At 42.6% G+C, this 27,413-nt stretch overlaps 1 protein-coding gene across 2 annotated transcripts in view; it reads left to right on the forward strand.

Moving 5' to 3' along the window:
* LOC144092784 (uncharacterized) overlaps positions 1 to 27,413 on the forward strand; it is a 155,246-nt gene that overhangs the window by 69,120 nt on the left and 58,713 nt on the right. For both annotated transcript variants that reach the window (XM_077625876.1, XM_077625875.1), the window contains exons 8-9: positions 10,283 to 10,396; positions 24,677 to 25,391. In XM_077625876.1, coding sequence (XP_077482002.1) covers positions 10,318 to 10,396; positions 24,677 to 25,119 — 522 coding nt within the window. In that variant the 5' untranslated portion in view covers positions 10,283 to 10,317 and the 3' untranslated portion in view covers positions 25,120 to 25,391. The remainder of the gene's footprint in view (positions 1 to 10,282; positions 10,397 to 24,676; positions 25,392 to 27,413) is intronic.

Here is a 27,413-nt window from a genome sequence, read left to right on the forward strand (position 1 = left end):
ATTTCTTATTCCATCGGAAACAAAGTATCTCTGTTGTTTACAAGAATTCTGGTTGTGACATCACAACCAGAATTGACGATCATCTCCAGCTTTCCAGTGCAGTTATGTAGCAAAAAGAGAATATTGATAGCATGCCAGAAAACCGTATACTAAATTATGCAAGTCATTCTGAAAACGGCTTCTGGACAAAACTCCCAGAACAAATTCCAAACATGAATTTTTGTGAACTCGTCATTGATATCCTATTCTGTTGGAGATGTTCGAGTGGGTGGAGCCAAGCCAGCTGAGAAAGGAAAACTCAATGACAATCCAATTTCATTATTAAACACTGCAGAGTCCAAAATATGGCCTGCTTTCACTTTAACGTATTTCGTAGAACATTTAAAAGCCCAAAGCATTGCTTGTACTCACCCTAAATTTCAACGTTGCCCTGCCTTGACTCCCTAAATCCCCTCCACAGATTTTGCATTGGTTCGTTTGAAGGATGGCTATAAACCTACCCATATAAGATGAGGTATGGATGAACTCAAATTCAATAATTTCTTCCATTCCCATTTTTATGGTATAAATAGAAAAATGGCTTCTGGACAGAAGTCCCAAAACAAATTCCAAACATGAATTTTTTTGAACTCGTCATTGATATCCACGACCTAAAAGACTCCCGATAAAAGTCATTGGAAGAGATATTTCCAGGCGGGTTCCCATCTCTCCTCTCCACATGTAGACCACCTCTGCCAGCCTCCCCTGCCTTTATTTATTTACCCCGGTCTCATCCCATCGAGCGGCAGATCACTCTGCGGAAAGGGCAGCTCGCCAAACCGGCTCTCTGTGACAGAGCGATGCATTCCGACATTAAGACGCCTACGAGGAGAGGAAAAAAACCTGCGGAAAAATCAATCACGCGCATTAGTGAAGGGCACCTCTCTGCCTAAAGCGGGGCGCACACCTGGCTGGGATTGTTTGCCACTTTGTTCCCCCGTCCGGGACACGCCATTATCCGTGTAAAGACGGGCGCATCTGAAAAATCGGACGCCCTTCGAACTCCCCGTAGATAAATGGCCGCCGTCTGATGGCCGGTCGGCGCTCATCCGTTTTGCCGCCTCGTCCGTCTTTGCCGTCATCCATCCTCGGGGAAAGCTAGCGTGTTTGCGCATCAGACGCGGGGACACATTTGCCCGCTGTCAAGGGGGCGGCGCCGGAACGATCAAGCGTATCGATTGGGATGGCGTCCAAACGACACTGTCGCGTTTACTTACTCGCACTCGGCAAAGATGCGCCGCCGAAAATGCCTTCCAGGGGTGTTCATTTCTCATTCGTGGGTTCGCTTTATCCTAAACGTAAGATTTTTTTTTTACTTCTAACTCATGTTTTGTAATTGGAAGAAGAAATCATTTTTATGAGTGATAACAAGGCACTCTAAATCTGGCGCTCTTAACACAGTGCGGCAAAACAAACAAGGGGGCTCTTTGACCCTCATCAAAGACCCCTCCTCCATGACCGGAAACGAACCGTTCGAATTTGTCCAACCAGCGTTTAGGCCATTTACCGTATTTTCTCGCATATACGCCGTATTTGTCGCAAAACAAAATGATGATTGAATCGATGGTACGGCTTAAATGCGCACAAATTAGACTTGACATGACGAAACGCCATAACGCAAGACAAATTTATTCTGATGTCAATGAATGAAATTCAAGATTTTTTTTCTCCAAATCTTGCATAATGACAAACTAGGCCGCTACGGACACACTTCCTGGTTGTACTGCTCACATGACTTCCTTTTTTAATTTGTCCACATGCACCCAATAGGAATGAGGATTCCAGCAATGGATTTATACAGTATCCAGAAATACCATGTGCGATGATTTTTGATAAGGTTTTCCCTTTAAAGTAACACATTTGTACTCCATATTAACGTGACCGGACGTTTGGTCGAACGGACGTTTGGTCGAACGGACGTTTGGTCGAACGGACGTTTGGTTGAACGGACGTTTGGTAGAACGGACGAATTGGGCGCCGGGTTCGCTCGCTGTTAAATTATGACAGAGTTTACTGTTGATATTTTGATATTAGATATTTAGATATTAAACTCACTCTCTCGCTCTCATGATTATTATTTTGAGAGCTGGTTTCAACAGTAACAACCCGGCGACCAAAACCAAACACCTAAAAAATATATAAATAATATTTGAACATATAAATAAGTTACAAGTCCTTAAAAATTGAAGTTACTTTTCATTTACCTTGTAAAAACAAAACTCTGCTGCAAATTTTTAGCTCCTGATAATATTAGTTGATCTCAATGACAACATTTTCTTTGTGGACCTTTTAAACCCATTAAAGTAAGAAACATTACTTATAAAATTAAATGACTGGTTTCTTTATGAATGCCGAGTCGTTCCGTTTTAAAGTAACAGGAATATTCGAGGCCAATAATCACAATAGGTGTCACTCAAGTGCAAGACCTTGTGAAAACATGTAAGCCCGTAGAAAGATACAAAACTTTTTAATTATCTCTCAATGTCTTGTGAAATTCCTTGAAACAGCTTCATCTTTCAAATCATTGAAACGAACAAAGAAATCAGCAAAAATAAAGCCGATTTGCTTTAAAGTCAAATTGCCGTCCTTCTAAAAACTTTGTTTAAAGACATTTGAGATGCATTTTGCACTTAGAAGCAGGGAGCATTTAGCTCAGGATTCCGAGTTCCGAGAGGAAGGCAGAAATGAAGCCGGTTGGTCGCCGGCTTTTGGTCGCCGGTCTTTTGGTTGCGGTCTTTTGGTCGCCCCGACCGCGACAACGGGCGACCAAAAGACCGGCGACAAAACAAGGTAAAACAACACGGTCTACGCATGAATAAAAGCCAACAATGGCCATGAGCAGTTTCACTGAGCCGATGTGAGTGTAGAAGAGTTTGTATGTACATGCGTTGTCCCTTTAAGAAGCTACAGCTTCAGTTAGGGTCTTAACAAGTTCTCCAACAAAAAACAATCAAAGTCCGTGAAATTTGGAGCTTTTCTTTAGCCTAATGATTAATAGGGCATTAAGTATGACTAAATAGTCATTCGCAGTTTGTATTTAGGGAATTTGAGCAACGATTTCAATGGTAATTATCTCTTACGTTCCGGGCGACCAAAAGACCGGCGACCAATCGACCGTGTACCAAATGAAGCTGCCATCTTTTCACTCCAGTCTTTCTGTATCCATCTCAAAATTTTATCTTCGAGAAGAAGAAACCTTGATTAATGTAACGGCCGCCGACAATAGAGGTCAGATGAAGCAGGGTCATTATTTCTACTGCAGTTTATTTTCAACCTCTTGGCTGCAGACCTTTGTCAAAGCAATCTTTTTTGGACTTTATCGTCGCATTTTTGTCAGAATTTTTTTGTAAAATCTCAAACCAAGAACAAACATAAAAGTAAGATGGAGAATAAGTGAGCTTTTCAATAAATGTAGCCTAAAAAAACACAACAAAACCAATCTAAGTCACTTTTCCGTATTAGTTACCCCACCCGAACTATGGAAAAACTCCTCAAAATACGCATTGAATCAAATTTTTAAGTATAAAAACGTACTAAACCTAGACTATGACTAGCAAATAACTCCATAATTTTTTTTTCTAGTGATGCAAAGCTAAATATTTCCCTTTTTTCGTTAGCGACAACTGAAGAATCCACACTCCATTAAAATGTGTGAGTGTTTCCTGCCCACTAGTTTCCCGATTTGTCGTCCCACCATCCCGACGTCTCCGCACCGCCAACTTCGATGCGAAAACCCCCCAAACTTCCTCGACATTGGATTTATTTAATCACGAATGCCGCTAACAGATTGTTTGAGGAAAGCGCGAGAATTGCCAGTCCAAGCCAGCAGCCACGAGGCTTTGTTAGCACTATTACAACTTAATTGCCACCTCCCGATTCCCACTAATTAGACCTAATGAGTCTGCGCTTGAGATTGTGACAGGCTGGAGAAAAACAGTTCAGTCTGCCCACCTCGGGAAAAAAAAACCTGCAGATTTTCGAGCAAGCTGTTGCATTGTGCGCCCACCGCCGTCATTAGCGTCTCCGTCGCCATTTTTTTTCTTTGGTTGACCACCGCGATGAATAATTACCGTCCCTTTCCCGTAATATTTCTTCCCTCCGATATTATCAGCGTTATGCGGACGACCTCTTTTGTTTACAACGGAAGCGCCGTCTCCGGAGAGCAGACTGACAGACCGCGAACGTCTTATCGTAGAACGCCGCATTTTATATTTTTTATTGAGCGCCTTCCCAGATAAGATGGCGTTGATTTTGCCGCTTATCGAGGCTTAGCTTGGCGCATTTGTAGCCCTTTTTTACTCCAACAAGTGAATACTTAGTCATCCCTTGAATAGAAATGATTGCCTTTTCAGGTCGATTGAACCGCTCCTTTTCACTTTTGTTTTACGGTTTTAATTAAGGAGTTTTATGTGTGTCACATCCATAGAGGAAATAAGATAAGGAATTGATTCGGCTTCCACACTCTGTGAGTGATACGGAACGGGCGGCTATTATTTCTGTAGCGGCTGCTTGCTACTCGTGCTGTTGGCGAAGCCGGTCGTCCCGCTAAATATTCCGCCGGCGTTTCGCAAGCGCAGGTTGGTTGCGCTTCATAAACACGCAGCATTGATAGTGTCGCGTTTTGAGTCGAGATGGCGATTGAAGATGATCGGATGAGGCGACACGCTCTGCGGCAGGGCCGAGTGGTGACGCCGGCTGGACCTTAGCTGTCGCGAGGTGGTCTGCGTTAGCATCTCGTTGAACTGACGTTAGAGTAGTAGTTTTTAGTGTAAATAAAAATGATAGATGCTAACGTTCGGTTGACTTGGATGCTATCAGTTCCCATAGCGTCGCTAATGTTCTGAACTGAGAAACAAAACGTACAAAATTATTCGTTTTCTGTATGAGCCTATCCCAGCCAACTATGGGACATCCGGAATTGGTGGCCGACCAATCACAGTTCGGGGCAATTTAGAGTGTAAAACCATGCATGTTTTTGCAATGTGGGAGGAAACTGGAGTACTTGGGGAAAACCCACGCAAGCATGCAAACAATATACAAACTCCACACAGTGAGGACCGCCCCGGGATTGAACCCAGGACCCCAGAAGGGTGAGGCCAACATGCTAACCTCTCGACGGGGTTGCCCACCACTAAATTAGCCAATATCGGTTAGCATCTTTTTGTAAGTATTGACTACAATAAAAACAAGCTACTAGCATATGTTGACAAAACCCAGTCCTGTTTTACAAAGTAGAAAATAGGAAAAAATGCTACTTACAGCAAAAACAAAAAACTAACTAGCACAGTACTTTTCACCAGAGTTGACTAAAAGTTACAATCTTAAATAATATGAAACAAAGACGGGGAAGTACGGATCCATCTTAACAAAATGCAAATAGGACAAATTCTATCTTCTTCAGGATCGAATGTGAGCGTTAACGGAACCAAAGCGCGACACGGCTTCCCTTCCATGTCAACTCGTAAGCCAGTCCTGCCCGATTCACGCTCGTCTCACAAATTGCGGCGCCGTCCCATTGGCCCGCCACGTTTCCGTTCCTATTAAAAAGAACGCAGGTGGCGGGTGACGAGTTCAAATAGGAATGGCGTGCCGGAATCTGCTTCTTGTCACAATGACGGCGATGAAAATGGAAAACGGCACGGAGAGAGAAAAAATTGAAAGCGGGCCGTTTGACCTCCGGTGCGGTGCCGAAACGCGGGGAAAAAAAAGATGGCAGGCGCTAAGCGGTAACGCCACCTCGCTCGAACAGACGAATGGCTTTCCTGACAATATTTGGAAGATTGCCAACGTGAGTGGCATTTATTTCCAATTCAACCACACGGAAGGACATTTTAATTAGATGTAGCTATTTGCGTCGGAGCAATATCTCTTAACTAGGCGTTTATATCACCTTAATCCTGACATCTAATTACCAGCCAAGGTACAAATGAGGCCTTATTAACTCAGAAATCAAGTTCACCTAAACTAAATATGCACTTACATTTGGAGAACATTTTTAAAGGCGTAACGGCATGGATTTATTTTTGTTAAAGAGGCAAGGCCGGCGGTAGTTTTACTTGTTTATTCATCATTTTCATTATTATATCAAATTTAAGGTTATAAACTAAGAGTGTAATCTGAAATATAGCCCAAAAGGCTCACTTTTATTTATTTGTTTGACTTTTTTCTCCCAAACCAAGGACTTGGACCTCTGATCCATTTACTTTACGATTAATTTCCTCCTAGCGCCATCTGGCTACATTTGGTGTGTGTTTTTATTATTTATTTATTTTTGATAACAGTGCACCTCAAATGTCTCCTCCAAAGGCTTTGAGCTCATTAATTGGAAACGGCTGAAGATGAAAACTCTATTTACGATGTGTAATGTGCACTCTGTTTACCTACCGTTGCTCTATTTGAGCGCCTAAAATTGGACGGCTGACTTGTATCTACTACCCTGTTTTTCCACACACTTCCTCAACTTGGAACTCCTAAAAAATTAAAATTTAAAAAAAAAACATCAGATCATACCTACCTGTCAACCTCATCCACTTGCCCCCATTATTATTGATTCGAATTCCCTTTATTAAGTTATAAAAAATACAACACATATTTACTCACATAGGGTGCACTTAATAGTCCAAAACTTTGGATGGGGTGCCCAATCAATATGCACTAAATTCAAGATTCTGTAGATGTCTCTGTATGTCGCTAACAGCTTGACTGTGTGGGTAGGGGTACTTGCTTGCTGACGCGCTATATTTATATAGTGAAAAGGCAGACGTATGCATTTGCATATCATGCTTAAAGCCTGACAATGCTATTAGCAGTCGACAATGACGTTTTGGTCTGCTACCAAGGACCGAGACGATCCAGATTACAAAAAAACGTACTTAAAACTGTCAACCGGCGACTTCTCAGAAGGCCAAATTCTGCACGGTGTCAAGAAGCCCGCCTCTCGCCTCCACTTTCTGACAGACCTAATCAGTCCCCGGAAGAAAAATGTCCGCCTCGGCTTGTTTAGTCCACCGTGGCACGACATTTTTCCAGCCTTCCGTTCGGTTTAACCGCTCTTTAAACTTTGAAAGGGCTTTCAAGACGGACCGTAAAAATAAAGACGAGCGGTAAAAATCCCCGAATATTTTTTGAAAAAGTCTTGGTCAAAGCTAAATGATGTCGAGGCTGGTTCACCGTGTGTCTTTGGACAATCGGTCATACTTCTTTTCAGTTGTATTTGGGGACATTGTGACAGGTGGAACCATTGTGTCTTTCACCGCTGTCCTTGAACCGTGACTGTCAGTGCTGGAACAAATGTGAACAGGGCCCCAGTGCGATGTGTATTAACGGGCGGGGGTGGGCGGAGACTCGCTAGGTCAGTGAATCGATGTGGGATCCTCCAGACAAGTGGTTTGGGCTTTTCGAGAAATCTCTATCATTTATAGGCCAGGACATTTTGATAAAATTGTGAAAATATGAACATTCCTTCCAGGGTGGAAGTCTGGAAAACATACCTGTCAACCTTGGCCAATTGCTTAATAATTGCAATTCCCCTTATTAAGTGATAAAAATAAATGTATAAATGCAATGCGGCACATATGTACTCACATAGGGTGCACTTAAAAGTCCTAAATTTTCTCCAAAGTGGACTGGGTGCCAAATCAGTCGTGTACTCAATTCAAGATTCTGACTGTCTGGGTACATTGCTTGCTGACACGCTATATTTATATCGTGAAAAGGCATGCGCATATCATGCTTGAAGCATGACAATATTAGCAGGCGACGATGACGGTTTTGTAGGATCCCAGTGACCGAGACGATCCGGATTAGAGCCGAAATTGGGTAAAACGAAATCGTTTTTTTTTACAAAAAACGTACTTAAAAAGTCCCGTACAAATGTTGTTATATGTCATACACAATTTGAAATGATAAAAAAACGTATAGATATAAAATACGGGAAAACTTACAAGTTGACTTGCCGATTTGTAGGTTCGTAGTCTTCTTCATGCTTCTGCGGATCGATGGGTTTCAACATCGTGAAGAACTGAAAGATGGCTAATCTTAACTCAACCTAATATTGCTGCATTCAAATGCTGTCACAACGGTTAGCCTTGCTATTTTGGCACAAGTGCTCAGACCTGTATTTATCGCCATGGAGGCAAATGGACCACTACATCTTCTACACTGTGTCCTTGGACTGCGACTATACCATAGGATTAAATATTATAAATATTGCACTCACAACCATGTGTGCCTTCCGCTCTACTCTGTATTTTCTGGTCTTTTAATTGGACCAATAAGCCCATTCTTTCGATAATGTAGCCCACTCTAACCCACTCTGACGCTGATGTTTGCTGATATTTCAGCTATTTGCTGCTCTTCTGAATCCAATATTTTTTTGCGATAACATTTGGAGAGATAGGTCACCCAAATGCAGTCTAAAGCCAATTATTAAAGTATCTGTAGTATTGTTTAACAGTTTAGCGGTGTAGGTCTTCCCGGTTAACGCGGAGGATTGGTCACGGCGTCTTTCAGATGAAGATCTTGGCAATTACGGGGCAGACAAGATCAGTGTATTGAATCTACCGCACTGTCCTTGAACTTAAGCTGACTACAGGATCAATATGAATGGGATACACCCCTCAGGAAGTCTTTCAGCAGAGGTGTTTTGTCCTCCCACTGCTCCAATTCAGTATTCTTCATACTTCTTGGTTTTTAAAATATAGCAAACCCACGCAAAAGGTGCTCGAAATAACTTGTTTCAAATTTTGCGGGTCACTTTCTCACTTTCCGTGGCCCGGTGACTTCTCAGCTCTGGGGTCCTGGGTTCAAATCCAGGTTGGTCCACCTTTGGGGAGTTTGCATGTTCTCCGTGGGCCTGCGTGGGTTTTCTCCAGGTACTCCAGTTTCCTCCCAGGTTCCAAAAACACGCATGGCAGGCTGATTGGACACTCTAAAAAGTATGGATGAGAGCGTGAATGGTCGTCTTGTACCCTGCGATCGGCTTGCCACCAATTCTGGGTGTCTTGGGATAGGCTCCAGCACCCCTTGCGACATCTGTCGGCGTGTTTATTAATTCAGATGGTCCACCGAGATGTTCAAAGTGACTTTTGAGAGCCAATCAATGATTCTTCGATCACACCCTTGCGCATCAACTTTCTTATGAGTTTTTTTGTCAAGCGGTCTTCCCTCTCCCGACCCGCATTAATAGAGAGCGGGTGTCGTTGGGGTCTCCGCGGGGAATGTCTCCAATACATCAGTCATTCAAAAAGAAAATATCATCAAACAAGTGCCAATGGCCTTGTCAGCAAAAGGACCCATCATGGAGTCGTTTTATATGCCGCACCTTTGACTCGGCTCGCTCGCTCAATAAATAAGATACGGGCTCGACATTCAATTTTAGAGGAATGCACCTGAGTGATAAAGATGAGTTATGAATCAGACTGCATTCACACCAGAAGAGCGGCGAGCGGGATGACGGATCGCGCCAGGCAGACATTTAAAATTCGCCTTCGCCGCGTAATGATAAAGCGCCGCACGGCCAAACGCCAAACGCCAAACACCCTCCCTCTCGTGGGGACGCCTTGAGTTTTTTTTTCTCCCCGCCGAGCCTTGTTTTGTAGCCGCCGCCGTTATTCCCATTCCACCTTATTTGCTTTCACTGAGCGCGCTTGCCCCTGTCGCCATTTTCCAAAGGTGAAATTATGCTGAGCCCAGCAAGAAAGTAATGAAGGCGCAGCCAGGCAATAATGAACTCGCGCCGCGCTGGCTTTGTACAATCAACTATTTCGGAGTTCAAGAGGTGGCGGCCGGGGGGTGGCTGAGCGGAGAGCGGGGGGAAAAAAGCAGGATTCCACCAGGTGAAAGGAGACAAATTGGCCGGCCAGGAGATAAATCAGGAGTTGAAGTTTCACGCGGTTCACACGGGTATCAACGGTGAAGCTGGTTATCCTCGGGGAGAAAGAGCATCTGAGAATTCAGCATCACCAAGAGGGAAACTTGTAAGAGTTATGTTTGGCTAGTCTTGTGTGAAATTTCAGGAAGAAGCTAAAATGTAGTTTTTGTCAGGACTGAAGTCAAAGCAGGCCTCGGATGAAGAGTTTTTTTTTTTTGGCAAGTTTGGATTTCTAAACAGGAACTCATTCCAAAGGAGGAAAACGAACCAAACTGAAACTCTCTCCCAACCAATGAGGACGAAACAAAGCCAAAAATAAAGTAGTAAATAAGGTCGGCGAGCTTACAAAAATACTTCTCGTCTCTCTTTCAGGATGGATTTCGCTTGAACAAGATGGCTGCGGCAGAATGTTGGCTCGGGCGCCGCGTCAGGTGACGATGGCAGTCTGGCACGGGACAAAGAAGATGCCGACTACGAATGTAGAAGGTAAGGGGAAACACGTGGAAATTTGAAGGGCAAGTGTTCTGAAATGAGGGTAATGCTTTCAAAATAAAACGGGAAATAATAGCGTGATACTTAACTGAATTTTTCCAAAGTCTCAGTAAACATAACAAACGGTGCTTCTCAACTGTACGATTATTTATATTTTGTTTACGTAAAGGGAGCTAAACGGCAAAATTAAAATCGTGTGCTTGAACCGTTATTTGATTGGCTGTACAGACAACCATTCGCAGACAGGTAAGTGACACACTGCACCATCAGGGCCATCTAATAATTCGGGTTACAAATCCGGGTCGCATCAGGAATGTACTGTGTGTTAAAACCAGTGTATGGGTTGCATCGTGTCGAGTCCGGGTCGCATTGTCGCATCAGGAATGGACTGTGTGTTAAAACCAGTGAATGGGTAGCATCGTGTCGAATCCGGGTCGCATTGTCGCATCAGGAATGTACTGTGTGTTAAAACCAGTGTATGGGTAGCATCGTGTCGAATCCGGGTCGCATTGTCGCATCAGGAATGTACTGTGTTAAAACCAGTGTAAGGGTAGCATCGTGTCGAAGTCTTAGAATATTTTTGAAAATTGGGCACCGAGGAAGGGGCGTCCTGGCTCGTTAATCGCTGCTCACAGCTTTAATTAAAAACCCGTTTGGATGCGCTGCCTGGCCTGAGGTAGTTAGAACAGCACTCCAACACTCTCCACAAAACCACAGAGTTCCCTCAGCTAAGCAGGAAGTGAAATGCAGGGTAAATGGGAATTAGCGCCCGCTGGCCTGATTTATGCACCCCCTCCCTTTGCGAGAATCGGGGACTAATCCCAACCTCAGCTGCTCGGGCAGGCCAATGCCGGTGGGGCGCAAGTGTGCCACTGAGATGCCTCCACATGGGCCAAATTGGAGGCTTTGTGTGTCCGCATCCTGCTCATTTCCCAAAATTATTACTTTGCATGTGGGGGAGCATTTAGTAGCGGCGACCAGTCGGCTCGCCACCACCCACCAACCAGAATTTAAGAGCATATTGATGTGGGGAATCTAAAGTGTGGACCTTTTGGCTAGAAACTGCTGTCTTCATTCAGCAGCCGCCAAATGAGAAATTTCTCTCCGTCTTTTCATTTTTTTTTTTCAATTGTATGTTTTGTATGAGCGGCACGACAGCTCTTTTGAGAAGCAATAATATGGACAGATTTTCAAATGTTGTTTTCAACATGTTTTTTTAATGGGTTTCCTCTGGGAAGTCTTGTAACGCACACTGGAGTTTTGGATTTTATTGGGTCTATTTGAGAAAATTATTAAAGAACCACACATGATCAAAAAGGATACATTCCAGAAAAGCTAATCATTGAATTCAAGTATAAGGAGCTTTCAGCAAGACATGTACAAATAACAACAACAAACAGACAAATGAATAATCAATAAATAAGAAACAAATAAGTAGTCCTAGTGAAATTATTCCGTCTGAAGTCCAGGATGAGTTCCATGGTTTGGGCGCCAAGTTGTTGAGAGCGCACCAGCGCTCGCTGAGTCTATGTACGCAACAACAAACAAACAAATACATAGATAATCAATATATAGTAGTGTTACATAAATAATAAATAAGTAGTCAACCTAGATAAGTGGTACAAAGTGACTAAAGTAGCTAGCAAAAAGTCTTGATTAGGTCCTAGGTGCAGAACTCGAGTAGACGCTGAACAGGGTAGGTAGGGGACAGTTGATGATCTTTTGGGCTGTTCCTGTTGTGAATAAGTGCCACATACTATTCACCAATTGTTTTCCATTTACTCCTAATGATACAGTACGTCCGTATTTGCGGCATTTTCCAGAAAGGCATGACCGAGCATCTAATCTCCGTTTTTACAGCCCCCGCGCTAGCCTGCATGTGCATGTAACTGGGTGTTCAGTACACGCGCCATAAATAAAAATGAGACGGAAGCAAAGCGCTGTAGTTTTATTTGTTGACTATTTCTTAACCTTGCGGGTCTCTGTTCCCACCTGAGCTTTACTCACGGCTGACTTGAATTGGTTTGGTTCAATACCTCTTTAATTAGCTCCGCGGAATCTCAATCGCTCGATCTCGATCCCAATAGCAGGCGGCGTCTGATTGCGGTCTAAAGCAATTAAGCCGTCACGCAACCTGCGCCGATTTGGGCCCGGCGGCGTCGACAATGCCACTTTTCAGGAACGGCTATGCCGTTTTCGGGGCTAACATATCCAAACTCGGCAAGGTATCGAATACGAGGGAGCCTGGAATGTAATTGTTGTTCATTTCAAATGAAGCGTGGGTGTGCGCGCCGTGCTAATGGGTTCTGCCTGACACTTATTTGGTCATTTGCGTAGCTCCACACATCCCAGGTGAACAGAAAGACCCATTTGATAGATTCCAGCTTTGTCTCGTGGCTTCCACTGCCGAATAAAATGCCTCAAAGACCATTTTGAGTCCGGCAAATGAGCAGAAGTGATCATGAATACATTTGCGGCCGTTTCAGGTGTTCTCCCTCGTTTCGGGAAGAATAGCAAAATCCAACCGTCCATTGTCACCGCCGTGCCTCTCAGCGATCATGTTTGAATTCCCAACCAGATCAGATTAACGTCGTCTGGTTTAATTCCATTAAGCGGCCCGTGTTTCTGCCCGCCGCTCCAAATAGCGCAAAGGTCTCCCATGTCTTTGGCCAATCATTTCGAACAGAATGAAACCATTTCGCACTGTGCCGCAATATCGCCTGATTAGAGACTTTGGAGGTTTCTAATGGATTTTGCCTTCTTTGAGGGACTATCTCTCGATTTCTAATGGAAAACTGACTCAAACGTTGTAATAATGACCGAGTTCTTTCGATTCCACCTGCAAAGGAGTCTCCAAAGTTTCAACAAAAATAGAAGTTGCGCTTCTAATTACCTCTCTGGCCCAGGTTCAGAATTGACCTAGTTTTAAACACACTTTAAATGTCACATTAAGTGCGGTGTCAAGCGTGCAACGTAGAAGGACCCAAATGCAGGGAAGCAATCAAGGACGTGGAATAGAGTGTTCTAAGAAAAACTTTAACTCAGGCAGGATCTTCAGAAAATAACAAGGACGTCGAATTACATAACATAACCGAACCGGCCACCACAGTAATACGTTCTCTCCCATTGCGTAATTCAATAAGCATTTATCAGCTTGTTTTCTCATCTAATGGCCGACTGTCGACTCGCATCATCTCCCCTATGCATCAGTCTCTCTCCCGGTGTTCTTGTTGTCACCCCCGCGAGCCCCTGCAGCGAAAGGAAGACTTTCATGTGCACACTGGGCGTAGAGTTTAATTTAGCTATTAGCGCGCAGCATCAAGGCAAACATTTTCCTGACGGGAATGCAAAAAAGTGTGATTTATTCAGGTTGTTATCAAATGTATGCGATTTCACGCTGGCTCCATAAAAATATATATATTTTTGAAAAATGTGTATTTTTGGAGTACCATCTCAAGTGCTATTTTACATGTAGGTTGGACTATTATATTTTTTTAGCTCCTGATACCGATTGTGATCAGTCGTTTCGATACCGATGTTTTTAAAATAATAAATCCCTTTAATTGCTATTTCAATGCTACACATAGAAAGTAAAATTGTGGATCAGGTGTAGAATCTGACACCGGAATCTGCAGTCGTTGAAAAACTGCGCACATCTAAAGCATGTTTTGACTCTGCCAGCGGGTCCGTTTGTGAAATCTGTCAAAATGTCTTGTAAAATCTTGTCAAACTAGACAAGTGGAAGTGGAAAAGGTCCCCGTGGGGGTCATCTACCGGGTTAAAAACTCCTCCGTCAGTGCGCCTCGGACTGAAGATGTGAGCTTGTTTAAGGGGAGACGCATCCCTAACTGGCGCTGTCGTTCCAGACCGGGCCAGCAGGAGCACTCATTTTTTCCTAGCGTCATTAATCTTACTTTTCCTCAGTCTGTCCTCCTCCTCTCGCAGGGTGGTCTCCCTCGGGCGCTCATTTAGTTCCCCTTACTGTACAGAGCACGCACACACTCTCACACACACACTCTTACACGCACTCTCATACACGCACTCTCACACGCGTACTCTCATGCACTCACTCCAATGCCCTCCATATGTACTTTGCACTTGCTACGTATCTTCACTCCTGGCAGTCGTGAGAGAGAGAGAGAGAGATCCAGAAAGGGAAAAACTAAAGGAAAGCACACATTTTTAATTTCATTTAGGCTGGACATGTACATTTTTTTATTGGCAAATTCATATTCCAGAGCAGCAAGTATATATGTAAAATAGTAGGCTACAAATTGGTGTTTCCAAAATTTGAGGATGGGACACACTAGGAAAGCCACTCATTATTTTTCTATGGTCCATACCAAAAAATACAGTATCCTTTTTAGTTTGATCCGTTTCATGTGTGGGTGCTAAAATTCTGCCTATTTTTTTTATTAAAAGAAGCTACAAAAAGGACCCCTAGGAATTTATGGCAGGTACTAGCTGACTAGTTGACAACAATCTGTATTAATTTCTGTGTTAAGTTAGCAATGTTATAGTCATTTATACTTTTTAGTTTGATCCGGTTGCTGTGTGGGTCCTAAAATTCTGCCTATTTTTTTATTAAAAGAAGCTACAAAAAGGAGACCTAGGAATTTATACCAGGTACTAGCTCACTAGTTGACAGCAATCTTTGGTATTAATTTCTGTGTTAAGATAGTGATGTTATAGTTAGTTATCCTTTTTAGTTTGATCCGGTTGCGTGTGGGTCCTAAAATTCTGCCTATTTTTTTTATTAAAAGAAGCTACGAAAAAAGCCCTAGGAATTTATGGCAGGTACTAGCTGACTAGTTGACGACAATCTTCTGTATTAATTTCTGTGTTAAGATAGCAATGTTTTAGTCAGTTATCCTTTTTAGTTTGATCCGGTTGCTGTGTGGGTCCTAAAATTTTGCCTATTTTTTTTATTAAAAGAAGCCCCAGGAATTTATGGCAGGTACTAGCTGACTAGTTGACAACAATTTTCTATATTAATTTCTGTGTTAAGATAGCAATGTTATAATCAATTATCCTTTTTAGTTTGATCTGGTTGCTGTGTGGGTGCTAAAATTTTGCCCATTTTTTTAATTAAAAGAAGCTACGAAAAGAAGCCCTAGGAATTTATGGCAGGTACTAGCTGACAACAATCTTCTGTATTAATTTCTGTGTTAATATGTCAATGTTATAGTCATTTATTACCCAAAAATTATTCTGAGGGGTCCTAAAATCAAATCCAATGCTTTCCAGTCACAACCCGAAAAGGCATATCCACACTTTTCCCACTAGGACTGCTTTGTATGCTGCCATGATCAGAAACTATTCCACTTTTGTCCTTTTTCTTGCTCCATTAGGCCTCATCCCAGCACTCCCAGAACAAACTTTTATCACATTAATTACATTCTAGCCAACGGACGGAAGCAAACTCCGAAGGGAATTGGCACATGTGCTTTAATTTTATTATAAATCACTACTGGTGTGCTGCATTTTTAAGAGCGTTGCTGCTTTCCTGATGGTTTTAACACTTGCTTGTTTTGGGGGAATGTGGGAGACTGCTGTTTTTTGCTACCAGGCGTCTTTAAATAAAAACAATTTTCCAAGATGTCGGAGCGGTAGAAAAGCAAGTGCTCGGAATATGAACGCGTGAATCCAAAGCCGGTAGAATAATTTGTCCCAATGAGTGAGCCGTCTACGATCAGGTGGCGTGGCTGATTTTCACTCGGATCATTACTCCCGTGCTAATTATCCCAATGACTTGTGTGCCCTAGAGTAATGCTAGCAATAATACATGAGCACCTATCCAATGGTTTAAATCCTCCTCTTTTTTTTCCACTTCCAAGGCCATTTTGAAAGCTAATTAATGCGCAAGAACTGTTTGCTTTGCACTGAGCTGAGAAATGTGCTTTAATGGTCTCCTCGGGGCAGCCCAGTCGGCTCGGGCTTCACAATAACTGTAATTATTAAATAAAGTGAAGGTCAGCGGGGGGGGGGGGGAGGGACGAGTCTGACCGTTGCTCAACGTGTCCAAGCTGGAAGTTGAGAATAAAGCCACATTCAGTTTATGGCTTTCAAGTTAGCGTTATTTACGATTGCTCTGTATTTTCTCGCATATTAGCTGCCTCCGCATATAAGCCATACCTTTATTTTTGCCTTAAAATCATTTTTTTTAGTTTATTCCGGTGACTTGGACTCAAAAACATGTGAAAATCCCTAAACCGCATTTGATTTGGACCAATTCCTACCGTATCCAGTGGTCTTCCCACAGCTGGTACTCTGGAAATACAGCGGGTGAAACGGTGCTCCTCTCGTGCTCTTTTCGAGCCTTCTCCATTGCCTTTTCGTAGCTATATTCGTATAATATTTAATATTTCAACGGAGCTTCAAAAATAAAAAGACCTTGACGGACTGTATTTTCTCGTATATAAGCCGCATTCGCGTATAAGCCGTACCCTTGAAATGGCCTTAAAATGGTTGAATTTTACAATTTCTCTCGTATAAGCCGCCCCCTGATTCAAAATGTTCCCCTCCATATTCATGGTTTTTATAGGGATGTGTTATTTTGAAGGGAAAATCTTAAGAAAAAGATTTTTCTGAGATGCTGTATAAATCAATTGATGTATTTCACATTCCTATTGGCTGCACATAGACAGATTCAAAAAGGAAGTCAGGTGAGCAGTACAACCAGGAAGTGTGTCCGTAGCGGTCTAGTTTGTCATCCCTAGGTAAGATGGCGGCGCCCTGAGCGAACAATGGCAGGTGAGTTTTTCCCGTTTTATGCAAGATACAGTTTAATTTTTTCCTTGAATTTCATTCATAGACGTCAAAATCAATTTTGAGTAGGGTTTTATCTGTTTATCTTTTCTCTATTTTGAAATCAATGACCGTATTGGCCGCATTGTCTTGCGTTATGGTGTTTGGTCTTTATGTTTCGCAGTTTCGAGCATGTCAAGTCTAATTTTTGCGCATAGAAGAATTGTTTTTTTTTCGTTGTTGTCTTTTCAAAGCATGTTAGTATTGATTTTGACGGAGTTTCCAGGTTGACAGTCGCTCAAAAGCAAATGAACATCAAAGTGAGAATGATTAAAACTCCTCACGCTTGTGATCAAAGCAGAGCAAAGGAAGAGACAAAACATTCAATTGCCTTTTTATTAAGTTTGAATTTTCTGCAGGGATCAGTCCCCGAAATCTGTGCATCATAACGCTTTAAAATTCAGCCAAAAAAATCCTGGGTCTCACTTCTTTTGGTTCCTGAACTTTTTTCGTAAGTAGAGCAGTACTTTATATCTAAATATGTACGCTTTTAGCAAGAAAATGACAAAAAGCTGGAGCATTTCTAGGAATTAATATCAGTGTTTCCCAAGGAACAAAAGTCTTCTCCACGATGAATAGCCTAGCAAAACTTTGGAAAAATGGTTCCTAATAATAACATTTCCACGCCATAATTTCCGAAAGGTATTTTTAGAAGCATGGAGGTGGAAGTATCATCCTTTGGGGCTGTTTAATTCTGGAACTAAACATTTTAGAGGAGGCAAACGGCCTCCATAACAGATTCAAACCCCAGAAACCAGTCAACGTTGATCCCAAATTGGAATTGAAACGTTTCACGCTGAGAACCAGAACCTCGTGGCGCTGTCGTCTTTTTACAACATGCTTTTTGCGGCGTTCCCCGCGCACTAAGCGGGGAAACCTCCCGGCTTAAAAGCCGACGAGCCTCGAGCCCTCGCAGCGGGTGACGCCAACAACCCCGTGGAATAATTGGTAAATAGTCCCACGTACGTTCTTTTAAGCGGCGCCGTCAGAAGCCTACAAAAGTAGACGACGCCGAACCGAGGTTCACCGGCTTCTGATGCCGTCTTCGTTTTTGATCCGATTCGGGAGTTCGGGGTTTGAAGCCAAAATGTTCCCCCTCCCGTTTATATCGATTTTTGTCGTGCTGCTCATCGCCATTCATTTTTTAAGCCCTCTTGTTTGTTAGGTGCCTCGGGGCCTTCGCTTTAATAAACTTTGTGATGGCGTTCCCGCTCTTGTCGCCTTCCCGATGATTGAGATGAATAAATGAAGAGGGCGGCTGCCGTATCGCTTCCCCCAGCTGTATTTATACGACTTCTGACGGGCCGCGTAATCCTGAGTGACTAATAGACAGGTGGCGCCGCGGAAAAGGCGAACGCACGTCACGCTCGCGGAGAGGCGAGGATGAAGAAATCCTTTCTATTCTACTTTCTCCCGTCCTGCTACTTTGACTTTTCCCAACGAGTATTCCCGCTACGCGACAATAGATACTCGGCGACGAAGCCACAAAAGCTACACGATTTACGTTTTGAGTGACGCCGGGAATTCTTCTTTAATAGCCCGACAAGGATTTACTTGGAATGGGAGTGTTCTAATTTGGTAAATGTTAGTTCCACATGGGGGTTTCGGGAGATTTACCGTATTTTTTTCGTATATACGCCGTATTTGTTGCTAAGAAAATGATGACTGAATCGAAGGAACGGCTTATATGCGCACAAGTTAGACTTGACATGCAAGGTGACAAAGACGAAACGCAAGACAATGCAGCCGATATGGTTATTTCTTTTAAAATAGAGAAAAGTTAAACAGATAAAACGCTAAACAAAATTTATTTTGATGTCTATGAATGAAATTCAAGAGAAAAAAAATGTATCTTGCATAAAATTTTTGAATTTGTCTACGTGCAGCCAATAGGAATGTGAACCTTAACCACTAACCTTAACCACTAACCTTAACCACTAACCTTAACCACTAACCTTAACCACTAACCTTAACCACTAACCTTAACCACTAACCTTAACCACTAACCTTAACCACTAACCTTAACCACTAACCTTAACCACTAACCTTAACCACTAACCTTAACCACTAACCTTAACCACTAACCTTAACCACTAACCTTAACCACTAACCTTAACCACTAACCTTAACCACTAACCTTAACCACTAACCTTAACCACTAACCTTAACCACTAACCTTAACCACTAACCTTAACCACTAACCTTAACCACTAACCTTAACCACTAACCTTAACCACTAACCTTAACCACTAACCTTAACCACTAACCTTAACCACTAACCTTAACCACTAACCTTAACCACTAACCTTAACCACTAACCTTAACCACTAACCTTAACCACTAACCTTAACCACTAACCTTAACCACTAACCTTAACCACTAACCTTAACCACTAACCTTAACCACTAACCTTAACCACTAACCTTAACCACTAACCTTAACCACTAACCTTAACCACTAACCTTAACCACTAACCTTAACCACTAACCTTAACCACTAACCTTAACCACTAACCTTAACCACTAACCTTAACCACTAACCTTAACCACTAACCTTAACCACTAACCTTAACCACTAACCTTACGAATTGTCCATCGACGAAATGTCCGGCGCCGAAACGCCGGCGACGAAATGTCCGGTCGACGAAACATCCGGTTACGGTCTTATATGAGAGAAATTGTAAAATTAAATGATTTTAAGGCAAAAATAAGGCTACGGCTTATATGTGGAGGCGGCTTATATGCGAGAAAACACAGTATGTATCTCGGGGACAGTGGATATGCACGCAAAAGTTAGCTTTAGCTTAACGCGTTAATTGCTAGCCCAGTGCCCGGACTTTTGGTCCTTAATATATTGGAGAAATTTATATTGGAAATAGCTGTTGGACATTGCCCCTCCCGATCAAATGGATTGGACGTCTATTAATGTCAATAGTAGCTAAAGAGTTAAGTTGAGATCACCCCCAAAAATTACACTTCTTCACCATAACCGTATTCCATCCATATTTTTGCTTTCAGAGAACCTGTCGGCTTCTTTTTATGGCCATCGCCGCTTAATCTTCTTGTGGTTGTTGCTGAATAAATGTCAGGCTCATTAATAACTTGACAAACTTGTAAATTTGCCGTCCAACTTTCCACGGGCTACTGTTTAATTAAAACGCCGAGCAGATGGCGGTTTTTGGAAGGCGTCTCCACTGGCGGCGTATGCACGAGGAGTCATTAAACTTGACTCTTTTGAACCCCGAGAGTCACACCTCCTTCTTCACTCCTCATCATCATCATCCTCGCGCGGATTCTAGTCGTTTGCTAAATGTCGTACGGTTAGCGTCACGGCGCGCGACTGGAGACGGGACAGAAACTCTAACTGAGATTCCAACAGATTCCAATAGACGGGAAAATACACGTAACAATGCCGCTAAAGTACTACCTTGAGATTCTTCCGATATAAAATATCTAAATAGAAATTAATCCGTTCACACCCTCTGAAAAAACACTTAAAAATAGGCTATTTCAATGAAAAAACATGTTTTTAATAGTTCTAATTCACCACCTACAATCACAAAATTCGGTTCGCTACACTTTTGTGACACTATGTAACATAACAGAAACATTACATTTAACTTAAATGAACTTAGATTACTATACACACACTTAAAAAGAAGTGTTGGCTTCCTTCGCTACCCTTCATTGCACTGCCTTGTTTTGGACCCATTGTTTTTTCACTTATTTTTGCACTGATTAATGCAAAAAAAACCGCGTAAGAAATGCAAACTGTACAACCGATGCCTGGAGATATCTTTACGTGACTTAGATGCGGCAAGGACAGCGATGGTGTTCTCATAAGTAGGCTCTCGCATATTCTGGGACCCTCTCGTACGCTCATATGTCAAATTTTTCTCGTATCTTAAGGAAATAATTTGCTCAGAATTGTCCTCGTATCTCAAATTTCTCGTATGTTAGGATACCCATTTGTCAAGGTATTACTGTACCTGTAGGAGTGACCCTACTTCGCAATTTTCCGATGTCGGGTCTACATTAACCGCAATATTTGAGGGATTACTGTAGTTGCAACTTTTAACATCTCAAACGACATTCTTGCCAATACCTGATGTTACGGCAGTTCCTGTTTATTCACTTTCTTCTGGATGCATAATTGCTCTCGTGTCGAAACAAATCAAAACACGGTGGACATTGTTCCGCCAGCGTCCACTGCTGATTCATTCGCAGCGAGCGTGTCATTTCCAATAAAGAGACATAATTGAGGTGGCGCACCGCAGATGTGTTTCAATGTCCGCGTCAGCGACTCACAATGAAAGATGATTGTGATTTCCTGTCCTTGCATTTACACCAATTGGAACCATGAGGTGGACTAAGTTTACAGTCGCAATCGAGCATTCCTATTCGATGGGATGCGTGTCTTATTGCAACAAACTTTACTTACCTTCCTTAGCAACTATAACCAATCCCAGGAACCCAAAAGTGACCCGCTAGGGGTTCGATCTGGCCCACAGGTTTTATTACAGATCTTTGTGAGTGGGTGCACTATGGCAATTTGCTCAATTTCCTATTGCCAATCACATTTGTTCATTTTGCCCCAAAATGGAGCCTTCAACAAGTTGACCAGGAACCTTCAAATGTCCCAAACCCAACACGAAGTCACCTGGAATTACCCCCAAATCAGCAAGAACCGAAAAACCATCGAAAATTATCTTGGAAAGTCCCTTAAAATCAATAGGAAATATTTTTTTTGTTTTTGGAACCATCGGATCCTAAACATTTTCTGTCGAAAGCCATGAAACCAGAAGATAAATCGCCCCTCCTAAAATAGTCCGATAACAACCCTTCAACTTAGAATGTCTGTTTTTGCGATTGCCCTCATCTGGGAAAGTTGGCAATCACATTTGTTGATTTTGTCCCAAAATGGCACCTTCAATGAGTTGACCAGGAACTTTCAAATGTCCCAAAACCAACATGAAGTCACCTGGAATGACCCCAATATCATCAGGAACCGAAAACCCAACAAAACTGATCTTGGAAAGTCCCTTCAAATCAATGGAAAATTGTTTGTTTTTTGAACCATCGGATTCTAAACATTTTGTGTCGAGAGCCACGAAACCAGAAGACAAAGCGCTCCTCCTAAAATTGTCCGATAACAACCCTTCAACTTAAAATGTCTGTTTTTTGCGATTGCCCTCATCTGGGCAAGTTGGCAATCACATTTGTTGATTTTGCCCCAAAATGGCGCCTTCAACGAGTTGACCAGGAACCTTCAAATGCCCCAAAACCAACACGAAGTCACCTGAAATTACCCCAAAATCAGCAAGAACCGAAAAACCAACGAAAATTATCTTGGAATGTCCCTTAAAATCAATAGGAAATACATATATTTTTTTGGAACCATCGAATCCTAAAGTTTTCTGTCAAAAGCCACGAAACCAGAAGACAAATCGTCCCTTCTAAAATCGTCTGATAACAACGCTTCAACTTAAAATGTCCGTTTTTGCGATTGCCCTCATCTCGGCGAGTTGGCTTGACGCTAATTGCCGCGTGAGCCGCGGTTTCCTGTTCACAAAGCGCCTCATTATCAAAAGTCCAGACGACGACGAGACAGAAGCTCCGCCGTCATCTTCGTTTAATGACACGTGGCGGCAGAAAAGCGCCGTCCTCGAAATCCACCTGAGCCTCGTACGCCGTGCCGAGTTCGATTAGCCCGACGGCGCTAGTCTGCAATGGCTGGAAATTTGACGGCCGACTGGAAAAGTGTTGCCAATGTCGTCAAATATTCCTGTCCAAGTCCCCAAAACGGCCAGAACCGGATTTTTTAATAACATTGAAGACACTTGCTTGGCTTTCTTGGTTTGTTTTCTTTATATTTGTTGAAACTGATGATATAGTAGGATTAAAAACCAACTGAAACGTGGCTAAATTTTTATTTCAATGAGTTTGCAACAGTAATTTGGCAATTTGTAAACTCCAAAATGAAGTCTCCTTTAAATATAACAGCATATTTTATTATTGTCCGAAATTTGGGGTTTTGTGGATTGGATCTTTTTCCACTCAAAAGTTAAATTTGACGTGTTATTATGAGAAAAATCAGATTTTTTTTTCCCCCGAGTTTTTTTTACGTAACGTTGGAGCGAGTAACTGGATGCAACTTTTGCAAAACTATATTAGAACACAGTTGAAATTCGGAGTTATAACCCCAAAAAATGCTCATTTGAAATTATAATTATCACGTTTGGTTAAAGAAATTCAATAATATCTGTAAAATCCAATGCGATAGACAGCAAAATAAAACCTTTTTGCAACTTTTTACCGAAACTTTTTCCTTGTTTCTTTCCGTCCTTTGTAAACAGGATTGACTGCAACATTCTTCCTATTTATCTTGCTTATTCTATTTATTTATTGATTCTATTTGGCTTTTGAGACCACCTGTTCCTCACAGGCTGTTCCCTCTCGCACTGCCTTTGAAAGCATTGCTTTATAACGCCACGTCTCCATCTGCCAAAAGTCATTTTTATTAATATAACAGGCTGTATTGTAGCAATTGGATTAGCCACATTGGGTATATATTTGCAAGAATTGCGAAATTGACTGGTTTTATGCATTAATTCATGTTTTAATTGCAATAGCAATTATTCTGCCATTGGCACGCGAGACATTCAGAGTCCTTATTGTTAGCTGGGACGGGCTCCAGCACCCTCACGGCATAAAACACGGCCCCCTATTGACCGAGGCCCGGGTTCGGCCACAACCCACCTGATGTCCGCCCCTGAAACAATTATTATTATAATTGATTTGACTGAAAACAAGATGTGAGATTTGATTTCCAGAAACTAAGTGTCTTAAAAAAACAATTGCCCAAGATAAATAGTTTAAAGAATTTTTTTTGCTTTTGTCCTCCACTTTTATAATAAAATGAAAACACTGGTTTATTTACACAGTACTTGGCTCATTACCAACATTTCTTTTTCAATTTTTAAATCCTTGCAAGGCAGTTTTTTTCCTGGCCAAATTTTTATTAGTAATTTATTATATTGGTCAGCTGGTTTAAATATGTTCCCCATATTTGGGTGTCTTTGTCCCACGAACATTTTGCCTTCGAATGAAATGTTTTGCTTAAAATTTGAAAGCCCCACAAAAATAGTTCTAGTCACAATTTTAAATCATTATACCACACATGATATTCTTCTAATCTTTTTAAAATACCCCTCCAACCGACCATCTCATCTTAAACATCAACAAACCAACAACCCCAAAAAGTAAACAAACATAAACCTAATCCCCCCAATAAACCCCCCATTGCCTGCAACTGTAGCCACGCCCCTCCCTCTACGCCCAATCCGTAATCACATCAAAACACCTGCCACCTGCCCCAAGTGGGACGGGCTTGGGGAGGGACTAAACAGCGCTGGTTGTTGTTTACTCGCTAGAACTAACATGGTGCATTTCCCCTCTCGACCTGTAGGCGTCAGCATGTCCCACGCCGTGGCCGTCTCCATCTGGTGCGCTCATAAAGAAGCCCGGCTCGTCCTGAACGGACGCACAGGCACGCCGCCGCTCCGCAACGAAGCCAGCCGGGCTCTCCTCCTCTTCCTCTTCTTCCTCCTCCTCCTCCTCTTCCTCCTCCTCGTCCTCCTCCCCCAGGCACGCTCCGACAGGACCCCGGCGACCGTGTCCTCCTCCCCTCTTCTCCCCGTGAACTTTACGCCCCCGATTCCATCCATCCAAGAGTCGCTCGACGCAGCGTGGAAGTTTTCTCTCCGTCCGTGGAGGAGGGGGCGGATGCCAGAGACTCTCCGGTCCGATTCCGAGCTCCCATCTCCCGGCCGCCGCTGCCAACTCGTACGGCGCACAGGTGTTCCCCCGGCGAAGATGGAGCGCAGGCGGACTTTGAGCGGAAGCCTCTAATTTCATTCGCAAAAGCCTGGAAGAAGCAAACAAACACTCGAAAAGAAAGCGCTCTACCGGTTCAGTGCCGGGACAGCGACCGGCGACAAACGCTCGGCTCGCAGGACAACCCTCCGACGTGTCTCGGCGTCCAAGCGGGGACTCCGCGCACTTGTTGTGCCCCGCGCGGCGGTCTTTCCGGACCATGTCGGCCGGCTCCCGGAGCTCGACGATGCGGCGAGCCACGTGGATTTTATTTCTCCTCTTCGTCACCGACTCCGCACTCGGACAAGGTAAGCCCATTTTTTAATTTTTTTTTTTACCTTTACAGATTTAGAGCATGGCTTTTTTTATTGAGGAAAAAAATGCCCCAGACTTATGAAATGATATCATAAAATAATTATGCATCGTCAAGGACGCCGATAGGCAGCTACTGTACCATTGCGTCTATCACCTTGTTTTATACAGTTGACCTTTAAAAATCCTCTATTTCCGATGCAGTTTTAAGTCCAATCAAATGTTTTTGTTGACACCCGCTCATCACGTAGTACCCGCATAACAAACGGCATCCCTGCAGAGTACATTTGATGTCATTTATGTTAATTTTTCAACACGGGGTCGTCATTATCGTCATATTTAAGGGGTGTTGTGTTCAAGTTTTTGTTAGAATTGAGTTGATTGAGGCACGTAGGTCTAGTTTTTAATTCTGAAGTCACCCCATATAAGCCAGTTTCTTCCCAAAAAGTTCTTGTATGTCTTTAAAAAGTAGTTCTGAGAAGTCAACGCTTTCTAAAGTCTTTGCCAGATGCCAAGGTCGCCGCGTCTTATCCGTCTTTTTTCGACAACGGCCATGTGCCGTGTTGAAATAGAGCCTCGACCTAGCCGGGCTGTTTTCCTTTTGGATTCAGGGCCGCTTAAAACGGGGTTGTATATCATCCCCAGATCGACTCCGAGCCCTCGCTTAATAACGGCGTGTCGCCACGATGCTGAAAACAAACAAGGCGGGTATCCATCATTCACCGGGGCGCATCTCAGAGACTGACATTTACAGGAGACGGGTAATCGCGTGTACTCAGGATTAAGAGCCCCGACATTGGCCGATTCCTCACCTTTTCGCTCTTGGGATCCCCTGACCGAGCACCCGGTTTGGCGCCACTCTGCCCGACGGACGAAAGTGACTTGGAGTTTTACGACCGGCTCGACAAAACGGCTTTTTAACGATGGGAAAATGGCCTTTGAGGACCATCCAGTCTCGCCAAGCGGAGACGGTTTTTCTCGTGCGGTCTTGACTTCCTCATATGAAAGATTAAAACGCGTCGGTCACCTGACTTCTGATTAAGATGTGAGATTGTGGAGTATTCGGTTTACGTGTTAAGTATTAAAGCATTAGAACGATTGCTGCCGACCTACGTAGTCAAAATGGATTGGATGTTCATCACTGTCAATGGCCGTTAGACATGGTGACTCAATGTCAGCTTTCCATATATACTTCTCTAGACTCGTGAAACTAACCTTAGAGAACTATGAGAATTTATGTAATTTATTTATTTGTTTGTTTCCTCATGCCAGGTTTTAACCTCGCAGCTAATGTGCTCTTACAAATGACTAGCTCCATCTAGTGGTAAAGCTAAGAAGTGCGATTTAAGCTTCTTGTGCGGCCCATTTTTCTTTATAATTTTCAGCGGGCCACCCAAAAAAACAGGAAAAGTGTCAGAGTTGGCCCGCGGGCCGTAGTTTGGACACCATTGCTTTAAAAAATATAATAGGATGAATTTATTTTCCTTGTACTTTTATCACTAGGGTTCAGAATCCCAATTAATAATTATACATATATATATATATATATATATATATATATACATACATATATATATATATATATATATATATATATATATATATATATATATATATATATATATATATATATAGCTTCACCACAAAGTGCACAAATAACAACAACCACACAAAATCAATAAATAAGTAGGAAAGTGCACAAATAACAACAAACAAACAGATAAATAATCAACAAATAAAAAGTAATGAATAAATAAGTAGTCAACATAATAAATAAGTAGTAGTCTAAATAGATAAGTAGTCAACATTAATTTTTAATGTATTTTTTATGACTTGTATTCAAAATCAGTACATTCTGATTGAAGGAACTTCTGAAGCAGTTGATGGTGTCTTTGAGTTTGTCGTCCGGTTCTTCCCGTTGGGTTTATTTTGGAGTTTTTAATCTGGTTTGGCGCACATCATACTCGCGCATCAGTGCTAATAGATTAGCAAGTCAGACACCAGGCAGGCCACTTTGG

Source organism: Stigmatopora argus, chromosome 18 (assembly GCF_051989625.1).
Source record: "Stigmatopora argus isolate UIUO_Sarg chromosome 18, RoL_Sarg_1.0, whole genome shotgun sequence".
Classification (NCBI taxonomy): Eukaryota; Metazoa; Chordata; class Actinopteri; order Syngnathiformes; family Syngnathidae; genus Stigmatopora; species Stigmatopora argus.